At 41.4% G+C, this 15274-nt stretch overlaps 1 protein-coding gene across 2 annotated transcripts in view; it reads right to left on the bottom strand.

Moving 5' to 3' along the window:
* The window catches only part of LOC106635723 (bromodomain adjacent to zinc finger domain protein 2B), a 37632-nt gene that overhangs the window by 20689 nt on the left and 1669 nt on the right, over positions 1 to 15274 (bottom strand). For both annotated transcript variants that reach the window (XM_089590535.1, XM_089590534.1), the window contains exons 2-4: positions 13047 to 13514; positions 4304 to 4363; positions 1676 to 1835 (exon numbers count right to left, since the gene is read on the bottom strand). In XM_089590535.1, coding sequence (XP_089446661.1) covers positions 1676 to 1826 — 151 coding nt within the window. In that variant the 5' untranslated portion in view covers positions 1827 to 1835; positions 4304 to 4363; positions 13047 to 13514. The remainder of the gene's footprint in view (positions 1 to 1675; positions 1836 to 4303; positions 4364 to 13046; positions 13515 to 15274) is intronic.

Raw genomic sequence — 15274 nt, 5'->3', positions numbered from 1 at the left:
TAGAACACGGCATTTGCCCAGGCCTGGCGGGCCGACTGGCTTGGCATCCGCAGCCTGCTCGCGCTCTATTCGTTTCGTCGTATACTCGTCGTTCTTGTCGTTTCTCCAATATATATATATATATATATATATATATATATATATATATATATAGTAAGTGAGTAAGCGGGTACACATCAGAGCTTCGCATCATCAGCCGAAGAAGAGCCTCCATGCACACAATACGTATACTTATATATAGCTTTCCCATTCCCTCCCTGTAACCCGACGTTATCCTTTTGCCTCCCCTGCATGGCTCTCCTCCCCCATACATATACATACAGCATATAATATCATAACATAAACCATTGAACCATACGCGTCTCGATGCCCGACGATGGTGTCGCTGCACCACCGCCAAATAATATATGCTTGAAGCGCGATGCAGCTGCTGTGTAAATACCTATCTCGTATACATTATATTGGTGCGCGACGGTGGCTGTGCCATGGATCCCTCTCATCTATTGTAAAGCATTGTAGGTATCCTATGTGCGAGTAATAGAGAAAAAACTAAACGTTTAACTTTGCCCTCCCCTGTAATAGGAAAACGCGCGAGAGACTAATGAGAAGGAAAAAAAAAAAAAGAGCCAATAAGTATAGTATAGGGTAGGGGTAACGGGTACAGTTGTTGGCCCCCCGATAGTGATTGACCGCCACATGCATTTTTAAATGGAGCCTTTATATATAGATAAACACAATTATACAGGGGTCAATCACTGTACCTTTAGGTGTCAATAACTGTGCCGTTTACCCCTATGGGTGCGGGTGGGGAAGGAACAAAAACGGAAGGTACTTGAATAGGACTTGCGTTGTACTTTCTATGCTCATAATATATCTATTTATTTCTGGCATGGGTGTATTATATAGAGAGAAAAAGGTATAAGATTCGCGACTGGCATCGGAGAGTTTGGATAAAGTATAGTAGTGGTGGAAGGCTATATTGTTATGTGTATTATCATTATTGTGTACGCGTATGTGAGCGCGGTCGTGCTATTTTCGAAGTAACGCTCCCGACTCTCTCCCTCCATCTCTCCCTATACGCGTGCACACAGTGTGCGAGTAAAAAGCTATACACGCGCTTTATTCTAAACGCGCGCAGTTGACGAGTTCACAGATATAAGTCACGTGCACAGCTGATATCGGTCTCCGAGGCATACATGTATAACATAATATAAATATATAGTTGTGCTATTATAATATATGTCTTCCCCCTTTTTGTTCTTAATAGATGTTTCAGTTAATAGAAGCTATTGGGTCGTTCATTATCATTTCGTACATGGTTATCTATACTTATTCCTTATTTTTATAGGGTCATCTAAATAATACAATTACAATGTGTAACTAAGTATAACAGGTGGGATGAAAATAATAATTTGAGACAATTCGCTGGATTTCGCACGTAGGTTGTATATAAAATAATATAGTATTCTTTAATAAAGAGACTGACTACTTGTGCGTGTCTCGAGTCCGAAGATGTATCTATGTGGTATAAATAACGTGGGAATAATATTATCAAACAGTATAATATAGGTGTATATATTATATACCTACATTGTGATGCACAAATGGTAATTGCTATGTGTATACATATATATATAAATGCACAAAAAAAAGAAAGAAAGAAAAAGACACTTACCACCAAACAGTGCGGTGGGATCCAGCAAGGAGTTGGCCTGATCCGCCTGGAGATGGTCAGGGGTGGAGGTGGCGCCTGGCGTAACGGTCGCATCGCCACCTCCGCTGCTCCCGCCTCCTCCGCCGCCCGTCCCGGTGCTCTCCTTCTCCATGCCAGTCCCCTGGAAACGGTAACGCCAAACTTATAACGTACACAAGATAACGCAACCCCCCCCCACAGAATTTTCATTCTCGTTCTCATTCGATACAACCCCCTTTTTTTTACCCCCTACCCCTCGTACTACTTTAACCTCTCACATTCACGTCTTTCGACGTTGGATTAAATCTTGTGTATATACCGCGTTGAAATTCTTCGTTTCCCAATACGCGTAGAATATAGAAAAAAAAAATTAATTTAATATTTAATTGGTACCGTTATCGATCGGATAGATAGATGTATCCTGAAATTTAATTTGGCGCAGGTTATTCGGGGGTTTTCTATCATAAATACATCTTATGGCCGTGACCACGACCTATATGTATATATATTTTATCACTCCATTACCTATACTTGTCAAACCTAGAAGTTGTATACGTATCGAAAGCAACAGGCGATAATATTAAATGACGATTGTGATAAACATGATTGTTTTCTCCCCTTGTTTTGATATACATTACGCCTGTAATGGGGCAATAAAATTCTTTCGTCTGATCGACCAGTATAAATTAAAATTAAAAATAATTTACAAGCCAACGGGATTATCTATAATATTAGCAGCGAAAGACGAGCCACGAGGTAAATTAATGTGTGTAGACAAATTGCGCCTAATGAGCCAGATTGTAATAACTCGATTTTAATCCTCGACTATCTTTCCACACGGATCATATACTTATACACATATATTATGATACATGTATATACTTATCACGAATTTTTTGCTAGTCGTAATCATAAGTAATTTTATGTTACATCAAAAGGATACTATAACTTTTACAACTATTTTTAACAAGATGTCGAGTGACTTTTACACTGCAAGTCCCAAGTGATGTGATTTTTAGGAGATAAAATTAATGATTTTTTTTTTTTTAATGCTTTACCTACAGTAAGTATAGTGTTGATAAACGCTTTGAGTAAAACCTAATCGATGCTTCGTATTGCATCATCCGTTTCATTGAATTAACTTTTTTCTTCAACGATTGACATAAGAAGACCATTGAGTTATTGGATTTTACACTATATTTATAAATATATGCATGGTAAATCCGTGGCAATCAAGATTTTTCCCTCCGCAACCTTTCAATGAAAATCCATTTTAATAAAAAAGAGCACCGTCAACTACTGAACGCTTTAAAAGTGTACCAAAACATATTTTAACGTAAAAAAAGAAAAAACAAGGTCCTACGTAGATTATACTCTTTGCCCACTCGAAAAAAAAAAAAAAAAAAAAAAAAAAAAAAATCATTTAGAGATCGTACTTATACTTTTCAAAACCAAATTTACAAGCTACGGCGTAAAAGTTTCAACTCAACGTCAAGACGCTCTCACGCGCGAGTCATCACCCAATTACCCCATGGAGCATCGGATTGTCGATTTTACCCGATGCGTGCGGTAATTCAATAATAAAAAATTGCCACCGGCGCAAGCATCAACTGCACGGCGACCTGGATAAATGAATGCGCGTGTATATATACGTATACACGGACCATCGGCAAACGAACGAGCGAGCAGAAGAAGGAAAAACCGAGAGAGAGAGAGAGAGTTCGACAAATGTATAGAGAGAGGGACGAAGTCACCACCAGTCACACTCTCGCACTCCCACAGAGGCCGGTTGCAACGAGAGAGAGAGAGAGAGAGAGCTGTTGGTAAGAGCGAGAGGCGGAAGGGAAGGCGAGGAGAGAAAGAGAAAATAAGAGAGCCAGGGAGGACCGGGAGGGTGTTGGAAAGAGAGAGAGAGAGAGAGAGTGCAGCTAGCGCTGCTGCTGGTGTATATATATAATACCGCTGCAATCAATACAGAGTCAAGCAGCCGCCGGAGCAAAACCATCCCTCGCCTCGTCGTCGGTCGTATACATAGGTGGGCCTGTATATACACTATATACGTACGTGCATTCTATATAATATTATTTGGTACCTACGTGCATTTTCGTTCTTCTCTCCCGTGTACGATTGCCACGCGCTGCCTCCCCGCAGCCCCCATCGGATGTATTATCCTAATACGCCGAACGCGCCCTCCTCGTCGCTTGTGTCCGATGCCCCACGAGGGGAGAATCTCGCGGCATCCCTCCCCTACCACTGCCTTCTTTCACTTTTATGAACTTTCATACCTCCCACCCCCCCTTTTTTTATTTGATGGCCCCCGGTTATCCGACTTTGCAATTTAATTGCACAAGAGCGAAGAAAAGGTAAAAAATAAATAAATAAACAACACGGAGAAATATATATATATATATATATATATATCACACGTGCGCAGTAGTACAATATAATATAATATATACCTAATGTATTATGGTAAAATGCTCCGTTTGAAAAGGTGGAGAGACGCGATTTTAATTTTATTGCCATTTGTTCTCATCTGGGAGAATCAAACGAAACATACACATTTATGTGCAATATAATTTTGGAGGAAAAATGCAAAATTAAACTTACGGTTAGTTGTGTGGCTTCAACTCATAATTGATACTCTTCCGGCGAGGTTTCATTACACACCTGGAACAAACATTTAATTCGATTGAATTATTATTGGTACTTACGCACACCCATTTTTATTTGATATTATGTAAAGTTCGTATGAAAAATGAAAAAAAAAAAATCTCAAAAATAAAGAGTATAGAACGGTAGTAGGCTCTAAAACGCGCGTCTAAGGTTGTTGCTGATGTTCGAATGAGCCGGGTACTTGAACTCGAATTTTTTTTTTTTTTTTACGAGTGTATACCCCCTGCACGTATAGGTATATGGATCGCGGGAAAGCCTGCTTCTATTATTCGTAATTGATAGAGTGGTTTAATTTTAACGGCGACTGCATTACTTGGACATAAAATTTTACGTTTCTGGTACATACTTGTGCATTCCGCGGGACAGTATAAATTATTATAGGTATACGTAAAAAATAAACGTGCGCGAGAGAGAGAGAGAACATCTGGTGCAAGGCCGCACGAGAGGAGGAAAAGAAAAGGGGAAGAATCACACATTTCGCATTGTGGGTACACTTATATTATAGTCCATAATATCACCACACAGAGAGAGGAAGTACTCGCAATATGGTTTTAATAATCTTAGCATTGGTAGGTATGCACACCTATATGCACAGCCCATTTAAAATATGACGTTTGGCCCACATATGGTGCCTTTCTTTTTCTTCTTCTTCTTCTGTTTTGACATACGTGTTAAGAATGTGAAAGTACCGAGAATATATATATAATCCAAGAAAAAAAAGAAACCGTAGGTACTCAAATGATTCGAACGGAAAGATATATATATATAGGGCACACGAGCCATTGTAACATTAGAACGAGTAAGTATAACACTCGAAAAGTGCGGCTAATCGATTAAACCCAAAACATATATACGACAATTTCGTGAGTACTCAAAATAACAATGCAGACTCGCGCGGGAAACGGACGGTGCATTAGAATATAATATGTTATATCCTTTTTTAAGCGCCCCATACGATAACACACCACTAGATAATTGGTTTTGAGTTCGCGGACACTTTTACCGGGTGAATGCAGTTATTATAAGCGATGAGGGAAACGGCGATGTATGGGAGGAAAAGGATATAAAACGTGTGTTTGTGTATATGTATATATACGTGCAACTTCTCGGTTGGTCCCTTTCTCTCCCTTTTTCTTTCTGGACTTGGGTTACGGGCGCACAGATCGATACGCACACTCGGAACACCACCCGCCCTCCCCCCGGTTGGGGTGGGGCAGAGAGAGAGAGAGACTCACTGCTATATATACTCGCTCGAAAGGGCAGCTTGATATTGCGACATGCACGGGAAGGGACCAACGCCACGGTCTCGTGTATATACCTATATACATATATGGGAGCGACGACGAGTTTTTGTGCGTGACTCTCGAAGCCCCCCCTTCTTCTTCTTCTTCTCTCTCTCTTCCACCTCGTCGTCTCTCTTTTCGCTCTTTTGCTCGCTTTGCTATAATATACACTCACTGGTTACATATACCTGTATACGTGCTTTCTCTGCGCGAATGCGAACATCAGTGTCGAGGAAGCGCCAGAGACACGTTATACTCATTTATACGTGTATGAGAATATATATATATGTCTATATGTGACTCACGTACACATTATTAAAACGCGCTTTCTCAGCCACGTCGACACTTTTCGCGATTCGCGGCCGTTTATAATTCGGGCGAGGTGTATAGGTATTTGCACTTTCGCCTGTTGTATATTTTTCAAATATTACCAATAGGTTGGTGATGAGCCCATTTCTTCCGTGGTACCACCTTCCTCCATCTCTCTTGCCCCTCTGCAACTTGCACTTTTATTTTGTTGCGCATACATGACAATGTACACAAACTTTGGAAACACGCATACATTATATCATACATGGCTTTGACATTTCTTAATATTAATCGAGAAGTGATGTATACTTATGTGCGCGTATATATACTTACACACGCGCGCCCCATTTCGATCAAATAGAGTGTATGTTATTATTATTATTATTTCTCTATACGTATCAGTTGTTGCGCGCAACACCTGTTTAAACTCGAGCTTGCGTTTATACAAGTTATCTTCATCTCGAAGTGAGATATATACATGGCATCAATTACCGAGATTTTCCTTTCGTTCGATCCGATTATCCTTATATATATACACATATTAACCTATTACGTTAGCCCATCTTTATCAACTGTTGTATAACTCTAATGGGGGGGGGGGGCTTTTTTACGATTCACACTTGCCTATGGCTAGTATACATATAATATTATGATGTTCGAATTAGTGACTTGGCAAGTCAACAGTATGGAATATCGGAGCATACTGTTGTCATATACTTTTATAAATTCCCATTGAAAGTACGGGGATGATGATGATATATGTATAGCGGGAGAAACGGCCCCTTAACGCGATCGTTACATGAACTTAAGCGCTAGTGCAGCGAACGACTCTCGATTGGAGGTCAAACGACCCAACGGGGATGAATCAATTAAGTGTACATGGTATATAGTATATATAAATACCGAATGTGGTATGTTATAAGTATACGCCCGTGGAGATGGCGAAACGACAACACCCTGGTTGTTAAACTCATTATCTTATCTTTCTCTCTCGAATCACTCGGTCGCAGCTCTCTTAATTATTTACGCGTGTTTAACTTTTCTCTCTCTCTCTCTCTCTCTCTCTCGGTTGACGTTTTAATAATCAAATGTGTTACGCAAAAATCCACCAAAACAGCTGCAGGTATATTTTTGGCGGATTCCTTGGTTTTTTTTTTCTTTTCTTTTTCGGTTCAATTCGCTCCGCTTTCTTTACACGCGCTGTATGTACCGCGAAAATGTATGTGTGTGTGTGTGTACAACTCTCGCGTGGAACTACCCGAAGAAGAAGAAGGAAGGGGCGGGGGTAAGGCGATCGATGCGCGTTTATGTATATTTCAGCGAGTTTTCGCTCGAACGAGGGGAAACAAGAGCCAATAATTTTGGAAAGGCTTTTCCAAATTTTCGAAACGACGAGCCGAGTTTTAAATTCACGCATGAAGGTTACGGTGCGTTAAAATGGCACATATACAAGCGCATAATCGACATAGCATTGTTTTGATTAGAAAAAAGGGGTCGCTGTCATTTGCGCTGGTGGAATATCAGTTTAAGAGTTCGTATGAACAAGTTGGTGCGTGTGCACGTGGTGGGAAACAACGACACGTAAAAAAAAAAAAAGTGGCACAATCAAGTTTCGTGCAGTGAATCTCGAATTTTCGGTTGTACCTGACATGTTACCGAACGCCTCGAAAGATAGCCGAGAGCGAGAACCACCTATACCTCCACAGAGACTTGGCCATCGCCAGCTGTAAAATTCAAGAGAATCGATACTACCTAGCCAGTGCGCGCGAATCAACTCCTCGAACGACGAAATTCCGTGAAAAATCACAAACTCTCTCGCGTGACTCTCGACTTCCATGACGCCTATGTATACATGTATATAACATCGGGCAGCGACGCTCGCCGCACTCTCGCGTGTGTAAAACTGTATTCCCTCTCTTTCTCTCTGGGCATTTGTGTGAGTCGCACATTATGTGTGCCGCATGCATATACCGCGGATCGCGCGCGCGAATGTGGAGCGCATCAAAGAGGCGTCGCGCAAAAGCTATACAGGGGGTATGGTATATAATATACGCTATATACGCTTTGCTCTTCATATCCCGTACAAGTATATAAAAACACTTGACGCGTGATGTACATGTATATAGGTTTGCCTAATCTATGTTATATACACAATTCATATATGGAGCCTATGTGTATATATATGTATTGCAGATTCGCTAGTTTAGATGAGCACGTGAGCCGATGATTTTTGAAAATCAAGTAGTAAGTAAATACGCAGCCACCACCTGAGGAGAGCTATGAAAAAGAAAAAAAAAAAAAAAAAAAAAAACTCGCGCGATACCACGGATACATCGAGGAGGCATTACAGGTATCCGTCCCGGTTACATACCTACAGGTATAGTACACCCGGGGTGCTCGCGTTATACTTCTGATACGTGTGGGCGTGCCACGTGTGTGTCATGCGACGAGGAGGCTCGTTCTCTCTCTCACTCGGCCATCATCGACACCAGTGACACCATCAAGCTCCTCGGCGTATTCCTCGACTCATCTCTCACTATGAGACCTCATTGCACCGCCGCCAGCTGTTTCATTGCGCTTGCAAAACTCAAGCGCCTTAAAGACTGCATACCTAGTGATACAAAGCTACTTCTCGTTCAATCACTGGTTTTTCCACGACTCGAGTACTGTGCAGCGTTGCTTTACGGACTTTCGGCCGAGATGTTTCGGCCCAAATCAGGTCGATGCAAAAATGCCGCTCTCCGCTTTGTCGAAAACATGCGCAAATCGGAACACATCACACCAGCATACCATAAACATCACATCCTGTCTTTCAGCAGCAGGATCCTCTACTGCATGCTTATAGTCTGTTGGCCTGTGTCCTCAAGACTGGAATTCCTACCTACCTCGCAGATAGGTTTGCCTTTAAAATTACGTTGTCAGATACAGTCTGTTCCAGAAGATCAAACACCAAAGAACTCTTCGTACCCAAAGCCGCTCTGGACATATTCAAAACTTCATTCACTGTCGCAGCGGCCAGAGAATGGAACAGGTTACCTGTCAGACTCCGTATGAGTTCCTCTAGACTCGGCTTCAAGCGCAGACTATTGGATTAACCGGCTACACGACCCTTAATCTATAGTGGATTAATGCATATACTCATTACCAGTGTCTAATTTCTTTTATTTATTTTTAAATTCATTTAATTATTCTTTTAACTTTAATTTTACTTCACTTTACTTTATACTTGTTTTTCCGCGCCATTGTTTATGCTGACACGTGTTTTTGCTGCTATGCAGCTCTAATGTATCGATCTCTTTGTCTGATATGTACTAACCTTGTCAAGGCTATTCTGGGACTATGGCCCTTAGCCTAATAAATCTAAATCTAAAATCTCTAAAATCTCACTCTGCAGCGTCTTTTTTTTTCCCGCTGCTTTACTTTGGCTCGGCTTCTCTCTCTCTACATCATCAGGAGTACCAGGACTGCTGCTGCGCGTCTCTTCTCTTTCTCTCTCCCCATCTTTTTATAATGACCTTTTTCTTTTTATTTCTCGTTTCTCGTTCGGACGAGTCGGTGCGCGACGCTCGTATATATATATATATATTGGCCCCGCGCCGCCATCGCTGCCGTTTCGTTTTTAATTCCCTTAGCTTTTGCGCGAGCTATTCTCTCGTGATCTGGCCCGCGTTTCGCATTCCGCTCTCTCTCTCTCTCTCTCTCCATCCTCGCACACACACCGATTTTATTTTTTGTATTGCCTCTCTACCGTATACCGCAGCGTCGGTGGTTCGAGTGACACTGCATGGTTTTTGCTTGATTGACGAGAGAGAATGATCCCACGTTCCAACGATGGGGGTTTTCTTTTTTAGTCATCCCAAAGGCTGTTCTCCGTGTATTTTGTATACCCTATACCTTTGCGACCCATGCACCCCCCCCCCTTCTCTCTCTTTCACCAAACTTTGCGTTTTCGCTATAAATCCGGCGAGTATAGGTATATTTTTTCTCATGGGACGATGCTTACTTCGATTCTCCCTCCCCCCTCAACTTTTTCACACATCACGCGCGAGGCGAACCATACTTTTCATTACGAGCCCCCCCCCCCTTTATATCTAGTTTCAATTTGGAGTGCATATATACATTGTACTGTGCATTTTCCCTGCAGCAACTACTAATACGGAAACTTATAGTTTTTTTTTTTTTTTTTTTTTTTTTTTTCTTTTCCATCCCGAAACTTTCACTTTACCTACAAGTGGTATACTCAAACTCGAGGAGCACAGAAGAAGAAGAAGAAGAAGAAGCAAATTAAATAAGTAAACAGTGGTTTTTAATATAATGTCGAAAAGCTCTCAGTTTGGTCGTCGAATCGTCGCTCGTGTATCGCTTATTCTTCAAGTTTTCGCAAAACATCTCCTCCTCTCTACCCATTCTTTTTTTTTATTCTTTACATAATATACAATAAAGGGGGATGGACACGTGCACACGTATACCTGTGTATAAGCATCGCACACAAATATTCGCATAAGCGTTGATGCGTGTATATATATAATATAATAACGAGAACAACGACGCGCTCGTTTTAATTTCATTTCACTCAATGAAGGGCGAAAAGGGGAGGGGGGCAAGCCCCGTATCTCCCTATAATAGCGGTGCAATAAAAAAAAAGAAAGCCAACTTATAACGGAGATGCAAGCATGTATATAATAATATGTAATAGAGAGAGAGGAGGGGTGGAAATGAGCGGAATAATATAAGAGGGCGTACGGAGCGGTATATGGCGAAGTGGAGGCCCTCTTTCTCCTCGATCCCGAGCTGAGATGATTAATTTCGCGTTAGGCCAAGTGCTTTTTTTTATTATTTTCCAACTGAACGACAGTGCCGAGGAAGGGGAGGGGGTGGATTTTCCACGAAAATCAATTTAACAACACCGCAACTAATCACATGGTAGTCAAATGCAAGCACATATTATATATACAGGTAAAGTACTTTTAGGGGATGGGGGGAGGGGGGGCAGAGCACCGTTAACAATAAACATTGAGGATTTTTGGTCCCCAAAAGTTTGACCCAACTCGTTCGAGGGACACGGAAGCAAGGAATTACTTCTCCCTCTCTCTCTCTCTCATATCGAGTTTGGGGGCAAATCGTGGGGTAAGTATTACAACGTAATAGAGGGATGGCTGGCGTCTCTCGTGCCTTGCACGACGTGAACCGTGTGTGTTGCTCGTAAGCGCGTTGCCCTGCACGAAGAGAGAAAGAGAGGGAGTTCTTTGGTAAGCAACACCATGCATACACACACACGCAACGTTATACAAAGGGGAAAGAAGACGCGTGCGTGCGGTATACGTATATATAAGTATGGATCACCGTACGTGTGTATTTGTATGGGTGGATATAGGTGAAAGAGAGCCCATAATGTACGTACCTATATTAACTATATTAAGTGTATACGCGGTGGTATTTGGTATAGTTTGTACACGCACACACGTATATGTACCATACGCGAGTTTTGTTACAAGGGGAGGGTGCGAGGGGGTCAATCGCAGATCTATACTTACAGGGAGGGGAGGGGGAGAGCAGCGAGGGATCGAGTGTGTATGTACAGCCGGCGTGTAACGTCAGCCCCAAAGTAAAGAGTATATGATGTGTTGTTGTATATATGATACACGCGCGCACGAAACGGGAAGGATGAAAAAAAGTGCACGCGGCTTTCGTTATTTTCGCCATCGTCGAGAGAAGGAAGAATGGAAGGAAACCTACAGAGGTAGGTACACGAGAGAGAGAGAGAGAGAGAGAGAGAGAGTTTCGTGGGTTCTTTCTCGGCTGCCCTTGTCCGAGTATTGAGCCGCTGCCTGGTGGTGCTGCGCGAGGCGCAGAGGAGGCCAGAAAGTGCGAGAGATAGATGCGAGCGGGCGAGTAAACGAGGACGACGACGACGACGACGACGACGGCAACGAGGAGGAGGAGAGATGAAAAAGCTAGGTACATATATATATAGCAACGACGACGCGCCGGCACATCCATGCCGTATGTATATATACACCAAAGGCAGCGTGTTGTAGAGTGTGCCGATCCAGCAGAGCCGCATTTCAAAGAGAGAGAGAGAGAACGAGAAGTTTAACGCTGTACACGGAGCCATGGGACGCTGCGAGGCTCTTTCCTCCCGTGTGTCCCATCCTCCTCGTCGTGTACAGCGGCAGCGTGGCGTCCACTGCCGCGAGTGGAGAATTCTCCAATCACGCTCTGCACCAGCAGCCATATAATATACACACAGAAACGAGCATCCCCGCAACAGCTATATAACGCAAACTCCCTTTGCTTCTTCTTTCCCTCCGTTGCACCGTTCCCTTCTTCTTCTCCTTCCTTTATATTAAGTGTATATATATAAATATATATATACGTATACATCCCTCGTTTGGTTCATCTCCTTTTCCTCATCCTGCAGCAGCCGCCTCGTCCTTCTTCCTCCTTATTTCTCTCTCTCTCTCTCTCTTGGCTCATCTGCCCAGATTCTTTGGAGGCCTCCACCCTCAACCCCCCCTCAGCCTTACCTACATCATCTCATCGCCCCAACATACATTCGAATCCCATTCGTCCATTTTGTCAAGATAAACACTGTCTTCTCCTGCTTTAACTGTATCTATTATTATTACTATTATTATTATGAAGTATTTTATCTGTAGAGCATTTATTGCACGCTTATCGCTTCAAACACGGTTGGTTGGTCTACGCGGGGCGCGTGTGTAATGCCGTTCATTCATCTAATCGTCAAAAATAAAAATAAGAAGAAAAAAAAAAAAAATACGAGTCCGTTCCGGCTTGTTCAATGAAGTTTAAAAACTGACAGAGTATTTATGCATGTGTTGTATATATATTTACTACAGCTCGGGAAAACGTGACGAGGCAGCTCTAATACCGGCTGTAGTATTTGCATTTATAATGAGAGAGGAGTGAAAATATACTTGTAGCGGTAGAAAAATTTCAAGTCTCGTGAGTCTCGGGTGTTGTTGTTGTTGTATAATTATATTTATGCTTTGAATGTTATGAGACATTGAACGAATTTCAGGGAAGCGTGAAACAAAAAAAAATGTACAAATTTTTCAACTTACGGTGCGATCAATCGACAAAGTCGTCTTCTTATGGGGTTGTGGGCACAATAACACCGCCGTCGCGCGTTTTCCGGGAATATGTAGTCTTGGTTTTTACATTTGACAGATTTTTTTCGGTATTAAGTACTGCCTTTCAACACATCACCACCACAACAACAACGGGAACAAAAACACACTGTCACAGTACACAGATGTATTGTATCGAATGCTTCGGCAAAATCACAATGACACATTTATTTTTCTCTTCCTCGACAATTCATCGGTATTTCTTCTCTCCCTTCTTTCGACCCGTCCTGATTACTTGTTTCATCAATTTTTCTAATTTTTTCACTCGATCCTATGCCCGTATACGTGCTTCCGCTCGTAACAGCTGAATCGATTTTCCGGAGAACTTTTTTTTTGCACCTGCGGTAGCCTTCACTTCGCTAAACCAATTTTTCTACGTGCTGCACTTGGCATAATACAATCCTATAGACGTGGTTTCCTGAAACACAAGGAAGTACGATTGTTTTATTAATTTTTTTTCTTTTTCGTTAATTTCATTTGCGTATCGATGAAATGATGTAAGACATTCTGTTTCTTAGAGTTTGTATGCAGTTGAAAATAACGGAGGCACACGCACGTATCGTGTTCCTTGGAAAAAAAAAAAAAAAAAAAAAAAAAAAAAAAAAAAAAAACGATTTGTGTTGAAATGTCACGATAAAATTTCTCAAACGCTTAAGTTTCGTATGATTTTGAAATATTTGTAATTCATGTATTCGTCGGCAAAAATTATTTTCAACAAACTACAGCACGTGAAATAAAAATCCGATTTATTGAATTGTTTTTTATAAGATTATCTGCACGAGGGTGCGAGTAAAATAACGTATTGTTATGTAAACAAACATTCAAGTGATTAAAGTAAAAGTTCCGTGTAAACGCACATCAGAACAAACTTTAAATTGATATTTTCGTTTTTAATTCAGCGGTTGCTCAAATAAATTAGGATCTCACAAAAACACAGCTATGCGCTAATTCAAATAATACGTTGAGTTGAAATGTACGTGAAAAATAATGATATGACATTTTATGATAATTTGGCAACTTTTGGAGCTCAGCGCAATACCAATGGAAAGTTAAATTTACAAGTACGTATCGAAAAAACGGGGGGGACCATCGTGTTTTCCCATACAACCATTGTGTGTGATGAACATTACAAAGAAGAATCAAAAGTTAATCGTGCACGCTTTTTGTCAAACGTTGGCAATTTGGTGAAAAATGGTTTCGCTCTTTCAATAAATAAATAGAAAGTGATGCGTCGAGGAGGGGAAAAAAAAGGTGACATTCTCTCATGTGCGGCATATAAGTGTAGCAAGCGGCTATATGTGATGCTTAGACCGTGTCTGTCTGACTGGCTATTCCGGATGGCGGACCGGCCGAACATTTGTTTCTCTCTCTCTCTCTTCCTTTCGCGACTGATGCACGAAAATTGCTAATGCATGTGTGTGACCAAAGGCTGCACACACACACGCAATCGTTTTTATTTTACGATGCAATTGTCACTGACATCCATTGCTATAGTCGCATAGATAAATCCTATTTATCTCCAAATTGATATACGTGTACAATAAAAATCATTATTTTATCCTCAAAAAAAAAAAAAAAAAAAAAAAAAAAAAAAAAAAAAAAAAAAAAAAAGAGATAATGATGTACATGAAGGCAACGATTGTAGTCTCGTGCAGTCCGTATCATATACCTAAAGCCCGATAAGCTAGAGTTCAAGTTGCGAATTGAAAAATTAAATTGGCGCGCGCGCGCGCTCTTAAAAAAAAAGCCGCCAAACGTAAACAAAAACAAAGTTTTGATGGGTGAAAAAAGTTCGTCTTTCTATATTTACTTAGTAAAAGCTGTTTTGCAAAATAGTTTTCTTCAGGAATGAAAAAGAGATCGAACAGAGCAGCGAAGAGTCATGGTTATTACAAATGTACGTCATGTAAAAAAATGGAGCATGTCCAAAAAAGAGCGCACGGAAGAAAGTGAAAATTTTTTTGCAGAAAGATGGAGCAGCAGCCGGAGCCACATCGAGAGAAAATGCTTTCCAGTTTTGTCGCCCGATGATGTATGTATAGGCGTAAAAAAGAACAACGGGTTCGTCGTTACGGTCCGTAAGTAATGTAATCTGCAAAAAGTTCTCGCGTTATTGACGCTCCTCCCCGCAACGTCCCTCGGTCTCGCTAACCTAACTCTCG

This window comes from Copidosoma floridanum, unplaced genomic scaffold (genome assembly GCF_036245765.1).
Source record: "Copidosoma floridanum isolate Cflo_tuat_1 unplaced genomic scaffold, Cflo_Japanese_pri ptg000012l, whole genome shotgun sequence".
Classification (NCBI taxonomy): Eukaryota; Metazoa; Arthropoda; class Insecta; order Hymenoptera; family Encyrtidae; genus Copidosoma; species Copidosoma floridanum.
The sequence above is the reverse complement of the archived record's forward strand: the minus strand, read 5'-3'. Positions and strand labels throughout refer to the sequence as shown.